General features: G+C 42.5%; 2 protein-coding genes across 2 annotated transcripts in view; one reads left to right on the top strand and one right to left on the bottom strand.

Moving 5' to 3' along the window:
• Positions 1-7,276, top strand: part of LOC139406783 (insulin-like growth factor-binding protein 3) — an 80,242-nt gene extending 72,966 nt beyond the window's left edge. The window contains exon 4 of the mRNA XM_071149816.1: positions 2,466-7,276. Coding sequence (XP_071005917.1) covers positions 2,466-2,591 — 126 coding nt within the window. The 3' untranslated portion in view covers positions 2,592-7,276. The remainder of the gene's footprint in view (positions 1-2,465) is intronic.
• Positions 7,277-8,291: 1,015 nt separating this feature from the next.
• On the bottom strand, positions 8,292-12,436 carry LOC139406770 (insulin-like growth factor-binding protein 1). The gene is made up of 4 exons (XM_071149794.1): positions 11,754-12,436; positions 11,380-11,507; positions 10,794-10,922; positions 8,292-10,325 (listed from the first exon to the last, which is right to left on the bottom strand). Exons 1-4 carry the CDS (start codon positions 12,142-12,144, stop codon positions 10,200-10,202), a joined length of 774 nt encoding a protein of 257 aa, XP_071005895.1. The 5' UTR covers positions 12,145-12,436; the 3' UTR covers positions 8,292-10,199.
• Positions 12,437-13,021: the final 585 nt, after the last annotated feature.

Raw genomic sequence — 13,021 nt, 5'->3', positions numbered from 1 at the left:
TTTTTTTTAAATTACCTTTTATGTGTGGCATAAACATATTTTATTTTGATCAGGCTACTTCAAAAGTCTCCTGTAGGCATGCACACGTTCGTCCAAAATATAATTCCAGCATCCTCAAAAAATGTACCAGGTTTCCATCCAGCCTTTTCATGCGAGTCAAGTAGCCTACATGTCTGATAAAATGTATCACACCACATCATGGGAAAGCTTGCAGTTTATTAGGCTACAGATTAAGTTATGATGAACATCACATGAGGTTGATGCTCTTTTCAATAAATATCAAGGGTCTTAGTCTGGTGACATGATGATCGATCCATGGCTGCCATTTGACAATTATGTAGGTCTGCTCATAAGCAGGTCTGCTCAGCCGCGAAGTGGTAGGCCACACAAGCTCATAGAACAGGACCGCCGAATGCTGAAGCGCGTAGCGGGTAAAGATTGTCTGTCCTCGGTTGCAACACTCACTACCAAGGTCCAAACGGCCTCTGAAAGCAACATCCACACAATAACTGTTAGTCGGGAGCTTCATGAAATGGGTTTCAATGGCCGAGCAGCCACACAGAAGCTTAAGATCACCATGCTCAATGCCAAGCATCAGCTGGAGTGGTGTAAAGCTTGTTGCCATTTAACTCTGGAGCGGTGGAAACGCATTCTCTAGAGTGATGAATCACTGCTTTACCATCTGGGAGTCCGACGGACGAATCTGGGTTTGGGGGAATGTTACCTGGCCAAATGCATGGTGCCTGAATGCATAGTGCCAACTGCAAAATTTGGTGGAGGAGGAATAATAGTCTGGGGCTGTTTTTCATGGTTTACCCTAGGCCCCTTAGTTCCAGTGAAGGGAAATCTTAATGCTACAGCATACAATGACTTTGTAGACTATTCTGTGCTTCCAACCTTGTGGCAACAGTTTGGGGAAGGTCCTTTCCTGTTTCAGCATGACAATTCCCCCGTGCACAAAGCGAGGTCATTAAAGAAATGGTTTGTCAAGATCGGTGTGGAAGAACTTGATTGGCCTGCGCAGAGCCCTGACCTCAACCCCATCGAACAACACCTTTGGGATGTTGGGGGCCTAATCCCCCAACATCAGTGACCAACCACAATAATGCTCTTGTGGCTGAATGGAAGCAAGTCCCCGCAGCAATGTTCCAACATCGAGTGGAAAGGCTTCCCAGAAGAGCAGAGGCTGTTATAGCAGCAAAGTGTTGATTAACTCCATATTAATGCCCAGGATTTTGTAATGAGATGTTCCACGAACAGGTGTCCACATGGTCATGTAGTCAGTGGCGGCTGCTGAGGGGAGAACGGCTCATAATAATGGCAGGAACGGAGCAAATGGAATGGAAACGGCGTGTTTGATGTATTTGATACCATTCTACTGATTCCGCTCCAGTCATTACCATGAGGGTCATGTGAAAATATGTTTTACGTTGAGGGGGGGCGCATCCTTTTTTTCTGACACCTTGTGTTGGATCAACAATTGATGTGCTTTCCGTGAAAACGCTAATCTGTTTCAAATCGATGTCCTTTCCTCTCTTTGTCATCCTTCCCCTTTCTGTCCTCTTACTTCAACCCCTCTCTGTCCTTTTTCCCCTCTCTGTCCTCTTACCCTCTCTCTGTCCTCACCCCCTTTACTTCGTCCCTCTCTCCCCCTATCCCCTGTGTCTTTCTACCCTTTACCCTGTCTGCCGGTCTCCCCCTCTCTCTAAAGGTTCTCTCTCTCTCTCAATTCAAGGGATTTATTGGCATGGGAAACACATGTTAACATTGCCAAAGCAAGTGAAATAGATAATAAACAAAAGTGAAATAAACTATAAAAATGAACAGTAAACATTACACTCACAGAAGTTCCAAAAGAATAAAGACATTTGTAATGTCATATTATATACAGTGTTGTAGCGATGTGCAAATGGTTGAGGTACAAAAGGGAAAATAAATAAACATAAATATGGGTTGTGTTACAATGGTGTTTGTTCTTCACTGGTTGCCCTTTTCGTGTGGCAACAGGTCACAAATATTGCCGCTGTGATGGCACACTGGGGTATTTCACCCAGTAGATATGGGAGTTTATCAACGTTGGGTTTGTTTTCCAATTCTTTGTGGATTTGTGTAATCTGAGGGAAATATGTGTCTCTAATATGGTCATACATTTGGCAGGAGGTTACTCTCTCTCTCTCTCTCTCTCTCTCTCTCTATACCTCTCTCCTCTTTCACCCTTGGAGTGTTTCTAGGCTGCCAGGGCTAGTTGAATGGTGTTAGTGTGTTAGTCCTTCCCATACGGGTGTTACCTGCCTATGAGATACAGCTTGCTGAAGGCTGCACACATCTGACAGAAAAAAACTCCCTTTCTAGTCTGTCAAAGTTGAAAGGTCGTTTTATATGATAGAATGTTGGTTGTTATATTGAATTAAATGTAACTCTATCTTTCTTTATTTCTCACTCTATTTCTATCTCTCTCTCTGCAGTGCCGTCCATCCAAAGGGAGGAAGCGAGGTTACTGCTGGTGTGTGGATAAGTACGGTCAGCCTCTCCCCAGCTACGATGGAAAGGAGAGAGGAGAATCCCAGTGCAACAACCTGGAGAACAAATGAGAAGCAGAGAGAGAGTGGATGGATGGAGAGAAAGAACGAAGCAAGGAGGAGAGAGGAATAGGAGAGAGACTTGTTTTCACTCCGGCCCTTCACAAAAGCACAGTCAAAAGAGCGTTGACCTCAGGTCACATGACTGCCGGATAGGGAGGGGGGGGGGGGGGGGGGCAGAGGGGGGAGGGAGTGAGAAGACTGGTGGAGCACAGCCTATAGGCCAAGCCTTCTGTCCATCGTCTATAGCTATCTGCTCTGTGCTATGGGAACCTCTTCACCTTGTATGAAAACAAGAGAGAGAAACTAATCATCTCCACTATTCTTTTAGAGAGAGATGGAGGGACTTTTCCACTGTATTTAAAGTGTGAGTGACTGTGACCCAACTCAATGTGTGTATGTGTGTTTGTGTGTGTATGCGTGTGTAAATGCTGTCTTTCACTAAGATCAGTTTAGAGATGTTAGAACACCCAAACCCAAATCCAGCTCCCTTCCATCCTGTCATGCTGAAACTCCTCCTCTTTCTCAGGGTCCATCATTATGAAGTGAAGGCTTATGGTTTGGCCAGCCTCTGATCTCTTTCATGCCATCTTGGACAACACTGGCCTTCCCCACTGTCTCCAAAGCACCCAGCTGTCCAACCCAATGTGCTGCATCACATTTACAGGTTTAGGGGGGAACGAATGGAGACAGTGCCCAATAACAGTGCCTTAAAACCCCACACTGCCCCCCTCACCCTCTCCGCCCTCTCTCCCCCATCCCTAACCCATATCCCCCCCTTTCCCATAGTCCTTCCTTTGCCTTCTGCAGTCCTCATAGGTGCTCACATAGTTTTACCACCATTCAGCCCTGGAGTCTGGTCTGGTTAGTTAGCTGGTGGGTTAGCCGAGCCTAGCTTAGCTGCCAAACCGTCACTCCTCCAGTCAGGAAATAGGGCCAGCATTGTTGTCATAACAACTTGGTCCCTCTATCTGCAGTCCTCTTCCTGTTTATGGTGAGTATGGCTGGTTGTAGGGTCCTTTAGACTGGGCATGCTCGGTGAGACTGGATTGCTCTCTCTTCAATAGGTCCCCATTCTTCGAGCCCAAGCACAATCACTTAAAGCACTTCAGCTGCATCCAACCAACCAATTTGGACCAATTATAAATAATTAGGTGGGTGCTTATGTTTGTCCTGTTTATTATACAAGTGTGTATTATACACGTGAAATTAGAAATGTGTTTTTTTGCATATCCCTACTCCACCTGAGACACCCTCGGAGTGTGAGGTCAATGCCAGGTCTTCCATTATCAATGGCAACCCCGGATCAATTAGTTAAGTGCCTTGTTTACATCAACAGAATTTTCACCTTGTCAGCTTGGGGATTCAAGCTACCAGCCTTTCAAACTACCACAAAGCTCTAACCGCTAGACTACCTGCCTCCCATAGCATAGCAATAATGCAGTACCTTTTCCATAGAGGCAACATTTGACAAGGTTTATAGCACTGTAGAACAAAACAACAAGAACTACAATCAACAACAACAAAATATATATATATATATGCTACACCAGGACTTCAGACAGTGATCTTACTCAGCCTAATAAACAAACGGCACTCCTCAGAATTTACATTCAATTCAAAGGGTGTTTTCTTTTAATTTATATTGTTCTTGGAGATGCTTGTATGATCTTATGCCAACAACTCCACAAGATGGACACAGCACCAAATACGCACTCAAGAAGCAGACAGGGGGGTCTGAGGAAAGGGGCGTGGTTCTCATAGAGATGCTTCCTGCTTCCTCTATTGCGCTTTCACATATCCTGTGTCCAAAATGGCACCATATTTGGATGGCATTTCAGGTGCAGACTTTAACAGTGGAGAGTGCATAAGAAGGAATGCTAGCCCAGTAGCTTGGTTGCACTGAATCAGCTACAAAGTAACTTTAAAAAAACAACAACAACAACTTCAAACCAACCTACCCGCTGGTACTATATGACATTTTGTCAGAGCACTTCATTTAACGGTGAGGAAGCTATGTGTCTGAATAGACGTACAGTGCCTTCAGAAAGTATTCAAACCCCTTAACTTTTTCCACATTTTGTTAGGTTATTCTAAGATTGATTAAATACTTTTTTCCCTCATCAATCTACACACAATACCCCATAATGACGAAGCAAAAACAGGTTTTTAGAACATTTTGCAAAAAAAACAGATATCACATTTACATAAGTAGTCAGACCCTTTACTCAGTACTTTGTTGAAGCACCTTTGGCAGCAATTACAGCATTGAGACTTCTTGGGTATGACGCTACAAGCTTGGCACGCCTGTATTTGGTGAGTTTCACCCATTTTCTGCAGTCTCCATTTTCAAGCTCTGTCAGGTTGGCTGGGGAGCGTTGCTGCAAAGCTATTTTCAGGTCTCCAGAGATGTTCGATTGGGTTCAAGTTCGGGCTCAGGCTGGGCCACTCAAGGACATTCAGAGACTTGTCCCGAAGCCACTCCTGCGTTGTCTTGGCTGTGTGCTTAGGGTTGTTGTCCTGTTGGAAGGTGAACCTTAACCCTAGTCTGAGGTTCTGAGGGCTCTGGAGCAGGTTTTCATCAAGGGTCTCTCTGTACTTTGCTCCGTTCATCTTTGTCTCAATCTTGACTAGTCTCCCAGTCGTTGCCGCAGAAAATCACCCCCACAGCATAATGCTGCTACCACAGTGCTTCACCGTAGGGATGGTGCCAGGTTTCCTCCAGATGTGATGCTTGCCATTCTGGCCAAAGAGTTGAATCTTGGATTCATCAGACCAGAGAATATTGTTGTTCTTCATGGTCTGAGAATCTTTAGGTGCCTTTTGGCAAACTCCAAGCAGGCTGTCACGTGCCTTTTACTGAGGAGTGGCATCCGTCTGGCCACTCTACCATAAAGGCCTGATTGGTGGAGTGCTGCAGAGCTGGTTGTCCTTCTGGAAGGTTAACCCATCTCCACAGAGGAACTCTAGACCTCTGTCAGAGTGACCATCAGGTTCTTGGTCACCACCCTTATCCCTCGATTGCTCAGTTTGGCCGGGCAGACAGCTTTAGGAAGAGTCTTGGCGGTTCCACATTTCTTCCATTTAAGAATGATGGAGGCCACTGTGTTCTTGGGGACCTTCAATGCTGCAGAAATTTCTTGGTACCCTTCCCCAGATCTGTGCCTCGACACAATCCTGTCTCGGAGCTCTACGGACAATTCCTTCGACCTCATGGCTTGGGTTTTGCTGGGACCGTGGGACCTTACATAGATAGGTTTGTGCCTTTCCAAATCATGTCCAATCAATGTAAATTACCACAGGTGGACTCCAATCAAGTTGTAGAAACATCTCAAGGACGATCAATGGAAACAGGATGCATCTGAGCTCAATTTCGAGTCTCATAGCAAAGTGTCTGAATACTTATGTACATGTATTAAAAATAAATTAGCTAAAATTCTAAAAACCTTTTTTCGCTTTGACATTATGGGGTATTGTCTGTAGATTGCTGAAAAAATGGTTGCATTTAATCAATTTTAGAATAAGGCTGTAACTTAACAAAATGTGAAAGCAGTCAAAGGATCTGAATCCTTTCCGAAGGCACTGTATGTACTGTACATAAAATAAAGTAAATAAAGAAGTAATTTATCTAATAAATAATTAAATGCTGATCCAAACTACGTTTTATTTTCTTATAAAGGATTCAGTGACTTTCGAATAGTAGGGGAGATTGGGGTAAGACTAGCCAAAGGGTAAGTTGAACCACCCTAGTTTCTAGGAAAATATACACAAAATTAATAATTTGAACAAATATTTAGGAAGAGGTGATCATGGAGTCTGTGAAGGAAGAAACCACATGGAAAAAGTGGTGAGCAAGTTACGTCCAAAAAAACAGATTTTTACCAAGTCAAATGAATTTCATCCTGAAATATATGTAGATAGCTTTGTAAGAAATAATACTATATATTTACCTTAATGTGTGATTACATTCAAGTGAATGAAAAAAAAAAATGGCTCAACTTACCCCACTCTCCCCTACCACAAGGTGGAAGTTGATTCAGTGTATAATTACTAATTAATGTTTATATTTTAATTAACACTATCTCTTCTGTTTCTCAGCAGTATCATTATTTTGTAAACTCCATATATCTCTGGGTCTGTTGCCCACGGTAACTATCAGTCAGTCACTCAGGCACTCAGGTCTGTCTAATAGGTGTATAACAGAGTTGGGGTCATTATTGTTTCAATGCACTCAATACAGTATTCTAAAGTTCTTAATGAGCAAAATGTTCATTTCAAAATGTTAACTTCCTGAATTGACAATGTGGCTAACTAAACCCAATCCTGTTGTGTTTTCCTATGGGTCTGTCATCCAGTGGAACTCTGTCAGTCAGTCGGTCACAACTCCACTACTTCTCTCTGTGCACGCCAACGTGCACGCCATGCCATTCTGTCTCAGTCTGGGTCCACTGGTCACATAAGAATCTCTGTTGTTCACGGGTAATTGTACTTTTTTTTAAAAATGTATTTATTTATTCAAATTGTATCATTTAAAGAGTTTTGATTCTTTAAAGAATAAAAGCTTCTCATGTTACTAAACTAGAAAATCACACAGCTATTCTTTCATTTGAGAATGGAAAATTATTTTGTTCAAATATAATGTATATTGAATGTATTTTTTAAATAAAAAATTAACACAATTTGTATTTACTGTTGAATGGCTTGAGGGCGTTTTTACGAGTCAGGCTATATTACCTCAGAGAGCTGAGTAGTACATTCAGCACTCAATACGGTCTAATTCAGAGTTATAGTATGTAGGCCTACATTAAATAAAGTGTGTACATCACATGTTCAAGCAGATGGGGAAACAGTTGGCAACCAAAAAGATGACCAGAGGAATTTTTTTTGATAGTTGATGAAAAGGTTCAGAGGTTCTGTTTTTCTCATCAAATCCCTGTCTCTCGCCCTCTCTCTCTCGTCTCTCTCTCTCTCTCTCTCTCTCTCTCTCTCTCTCTCTCTCTCTCTCTCTCTCTCTCTCTCTCTCTCTCTCTCTCTCTCTCTCTCTCTCTCTCTCTCTCTCTCTCTCCTTCAGCCCTGGAATGTGGCAACAACGATAGACAAAGCGATAGGTCAATTTGTAAAAAACTTAAATGAATGTGGTGGTGCCAGGCAGGCTGGCAGTGGGCACGTTGGGGACGTTGAGGGAAATGCATTCAACCAAGACAAAATGCATTCAACCATTCAACCTGCATTCAACCAAGACAAACAGAGAGCGGGTCAAAAGGCCGAGAGAGAGGAGAGAGAGAGAGCGCGGACGGGCAGGGCTGAGCTATGACTCTTTGGCCCTATTTATACCTGGTTCAAGCATGCAGCCTTTTTTACGGATCTTGTCCACACTGATTGTGTCCTCATTTTTGTCAGTAGATGATTAAAAGATGCATTGTGATCTGATTGTGATCAGATCTTAGAAGTGTAAACAGACAAGATCATGTCAAGATCAGGACAAAATCAGGACAAAGGACGCATGTTAACGGCAGGTATAAACAGGGCTTCTGGTAAGGGAGCATAAAGACTGATTGATTATTGATTGAATGTCTTTGATCATTAGAAATAGTAGGCTGCTCCAGCCAAAGACAACATTACATACATTAATGATTGAGGATAAAAACACAAAGCCAGAAGGCTTATTTTCATTGTAGTCTTGTTTGGCAACACAATGACCAAAATAACATATTTGAGGTTAAACATTTTAATTAAATACATTTTTTTTTTACACATCTCAATTACAAAAGTGTATATACATGAGTGAGCAGTCAGTCACTTTGGAATAATTGCTCTCTCGCTCTCTCATAATGCGTTCATGTTATATAAAGAACAGTGATGGCAGTCAGTAAAGAGAGGTAGGTCAAGGTAGACACCCGTCAGAACAAGGGACAATGCAGGAGCATTACCCATCATGCAATTCTGCAAAACCCACACTAAGTTTCTTGAAAGGTAAGAATGTCCAAATTAGTCATTTTCTGCATTCACTGATGTAGCCGAGTGTCATCATGTATGAATCATATCAGAAATAAAAACAAACAAAACCATGTCAGTGAACATAAAAAACTATTAAAAGTCACATGATATTTAGAAATCCTTCAAAAAGGAATTTGGGTCACACAGTGCTTTTGTTTATGTTTGGTTCGTTTCAAAAGTAAACCACCAGACAAACTCCAAAAGACCTGGACCCAGTTTCCAGATAGCGATGGAATTTAGGCTTATGAGAGTTTTAAGGATGCATCTTTCCTGCAATGACCAAGGTCATTATAATTATTCCAAAATACTGACAACGGATCAGCTCCTAGTGGCTCATTCTAATTCTTACCCTATAAAGTAACCGAAAGGTTGCTGGATTGAATCCCCGAGCTGACATGGTAAAAATCTGTCGTTCTGCCCCTGAGCAAGGCAGTTAACCCACTGTTCCCGTGGATGTTGATTAAGGCAGCCCCCCCCGCACCTCTCTGATTCAGAGGGGTTGGGTTAAATGTGGAAGACACATTTCAGTTGAAGGCATTCAGTTGTACAACTGACTCACTATTCCCCTTTCCCTTAATAATGCACTGTCAAGATTTGGCAGATCACATGTTAGGCTACTTATCATGAGATATATTGAGGCAAAAAGTACCAAATAGCAAAGCAAAACTCAATTGAATGAACATGCAATAGATTTCAATATCATTGAAATATAGGCCTATGTAGAATATACTGTAGGAAGGCTATTTATCTTTTAACGCAGTCATCTCGGGTTTTCATTTGAAGGATCTTTAAATCGCTTGCTTGTTTGTAACAATGGCAAAGACATTGGCAACTTTCTATTTGTAGTCAACTTCGTTGTGAAGTTATCGACGGTCACAGAGAGACAGATAAACATCTTGATTCTATGTTTAGCAGAGCTCTTCTGTGTATAAAGTGAAAAACACATCCAACGATGTTCTATGAGTGGTCTGAGGCAGTCGGTAAATAATGAGTGTTTTTTCAAGTGCAACTTTAGTAATGATAGTTTTGAGAAACAGTGCAGAAATGTAACGATGCTCCTATGAATGTTTTGAAGATGAACTTAGCCTTAAAATGCTTTTGGAAAACCGGGCCCAGAGCAACATGGAGTAACTCAGGGCGTCGATACATATATACACTTTATACACTGATAATAATGCACACATAATAATAACGATAAAAATAATAATGAAAATAAGGCTAAATTATATAAATATTAAAATACAATTACAAATGAATACATACAGTACATAATGTGAAATAAGTAAGGCTGTAGAGTTAAAATGTATTAAAATATAAAAATCTCCTTTTCCGAAAAAAATTGATTTTCTCTTTGTTGGGGAGGGACGAGGTCAGGATTCATGGATTGGGGGTCAGGGGTCCGGGGCTGAGGGTCAGGGGACATCAGTTCCACAGTGATAGTGTGTACCTGAATATCAAACACCGCCATGGACAATTAATAAATAACAAGTATCTAAAGAAAATCAGTGGTTTACTGTGTGTGTGTGTGTGTGTGTGTGTGTGTGTGTGTGTGTGTGTGTGTGTGCGTGCGTGCGTGCGTGCGTGCGTGTGTGTGTGTTAGTGTGTGTGTGTGTGTGTTCTGCATCAGTGGTTGATCTCTTCAGAACATTCTGCATCTCCAGACAGATCAGTGGATCCTGGAATCTTCTTTCCATTCCAGGAGGACACACACCAACACCTGCCTCTCTGTCCATCAAGAGACGACTCACACTGGTGAGAGAAAAGGAAAGAGAGAGAGAGCAAGAGCGAGAGAAAGAGATTAGAATCCCTGGGTATTTTTTACACAATTTAACACACCTCCACCTAACCACCTGTTCAGATGTGCTATGACCCTCATCTGTGTGCAGCCTCAACCTACAGTACGAGGTAAGCACACAACAACTCTAAGACACGAATGTACAGGAGCACACACAGAGAGACACACGTGTATAGTCACGCTGCGCCAAGGCAATGACATCAACGCGAATATAGCTGAATGTGCTCAAAGGTGTAAACACTGCTATACAAATCTGAGCTGTAGTTGGCACAATATTGGCTACACACACACACACACACACACACACACACACACACACACACACACACACACAACCAGGTGAGATTATTTCACACTGACAGGAATCATGAATTGCGCACCAATGCCAAGTGCACACACACACAGATAAGGTATATCTCTACCTGTTTGGCTTTGTAGAGCCCGTGTTTGTTACAGTTTGGCAGGTAGAACCTGGTCAGATTGTCTCCTAGCTTCTGCTGTGACTCAGCGATCTTCTCCAGAGCTCTCTGCAACTCCACTTGACAGGGAGCCTGGGAGGAGAGAGAAGGAGGGTCACTTACTTGAGATGGGGACTTTCTGTATATTTGGGGACTTTGTTTATTTTAGGTGTTTTATCTATGTTCATTCGCTTCTAAATGTGACTCTGAACAGGCTACATGGGTGACATACTAGATAGAGTATCTCACTAGTCATCTAGAGCTGCTGTTCTATCCTATCAACCCACACAGTCAAGGCCTGTTGTGGCAAAACACTGGTAGCCTATTTAGTCAAATATTTCCATGATAGGTCATAGGTAGGCTGAAGAACACACATACGCACGCACGCACGCGCGTGCACACACACACACACAAACTTTAAAGGCACTCGAACGCCCCCTTGCGGTATGACGCTTAATACCCACCAGCCAAACATGCTTTGACTACAAAAGTTTTAAGCATGTTGAATTATAGTTGCAAAACGGCTAATAAATGTTCCATGACCGCTCACCTGCTCCGCCAGTTTCTTCCTGATTGCGCTAACTTTGGCTTTCATGCTCTCCTGCGCGTCCGCGGCAGACGGGGGATCGAAGGCCTTTCTGATGACAGGATATCTGATCGTGAAGCAGGCGATTGACACTGCGGCAGATAGAGAAAAGAGGGAATGAGAGTGTCAAGAAGGGGAAAAGCAGAAATCACAGTATTGCACTTCTGCACAAATACATTTGTAAATTATGAATAATATGCAATCTAATTATTATTAGCCTATCATTATCAATCAACTATTAAAACGATAAAACACATTGGCTATTATTATCATAGGTCTATTACAGATATATGACATATATGCAATGTATAAGCATTCTGCAATATGGGTTTGAATACCTGGGTTTGGGGGAATTGGGCTCCTTTCGGGCTCGGGGTTCGCCATACACACCGCCTGGCTGCGAATAAGGGAGTGCAACGGCTGGAGGTCGCCGGGTATTGGGGTGCACCTCAGTCCATACCCGCACGGCGCCGTGTAGATTCCGCACAGTTCCCCCGTCATCAGGGCGCAGACAAGGCAGCATCCGCAACCCGGCTCACTCAGAACCTCCATACAGCCGTGCGCCACCACTGGACACTCGCTCAGCTTCTCCGGCGCGCACGGGGCGCATCGGATCGGCTCTTGAGCTAACACCGCGGACCCCAACAGAGACCCCAGTACCGCAGTGACCAGCACCGAGCAACATACCGCTGCTGACACCAATACATTTTTCAGAAATAATCCACTCATTGTACACGGAGAGTCTGGTAGACTAAATATAGAACAAGGAATAAAAGTAGTTATCAAAGGTTAGGTAAAGGACACATAACCAGGATTCGTTTCTGTTCCTTAGTCTCTATCCTTTCATTTTGAAAAAATGACTAACTACTCCAGCCATATTTATACCAGGGTCCTCGTAAAAACGTTTGACGCATCGGTATTATGAATGATTTCTGAAAAGAAGGTGTACTGATCTGAGGGCTTCTGATTGGCCCGCGTTCGTCCGATCATTGAGCTTATTTCAATACAACAACACTTCAATATTTATATTGGAACAGACGGAGCCCACATGACGCGCTCTCTGTGCACTGAAAAAAAGGTAGTTAAATGGTTCTTCTTCAGCCTAAAATGACCTACCCAAATCTAACTGCCTGTAACTCAGGACCTGAAACAAGGATATGCATAGTCTTGATACCATTTGAAAATAAACACTTTGACGTTTGTGGAAATGTGAAATTAATGTAGAAGAATATAACACATTATATCTGGTTAAAGATAACACAAAGAAAAAAACGGGTTTTTTTGTCAGCTTTGAAATGCAAGAGCAAGGCCACAATGTATTATTCCAGTTTAGATGCAATTTAGAGTTTGGCCACTATATGTCAGCAGTATATGTGTAAAGATTTATCCTGATCCAATGAACCATTGCATTACTGTTTAACATGTTGTATCAAGTCTGCCCAAATATGCCTAATTGGTTTATTGATACATTTTCAAGTACATAACTGTGCACTTTCCTCAAACAATAGCATGGCATTCTTTCACTGTAATAGCTACTGTAAATTGGACAGTGCAGTTAGACTAACAAGAATGTCAGTTTTCTGCCCATATCAAATATGTCTATGCC

Source organism: Oncorhynchus clarkii, chromosome 4 (assembly GCF_045791955.1).
Source record: "Oncorhynchus clarkii lewisi isolate Uvic-CL-2024 chromosome 4, UVic_Ocla_1.0, whole genome shotgun sequence".
Classification (NCBI taxonomy): Eukaryota; Metazoa; Chordata; class Actinopteri; order Salmoniformes; family Salmonidae; genus Oncorhynchus; species Oncorhynchus clarkii.
Note: the sequence above shows the minus strand (reverse complement) of the source record. Positions and strands in the feature narration are given on the sequence as shown.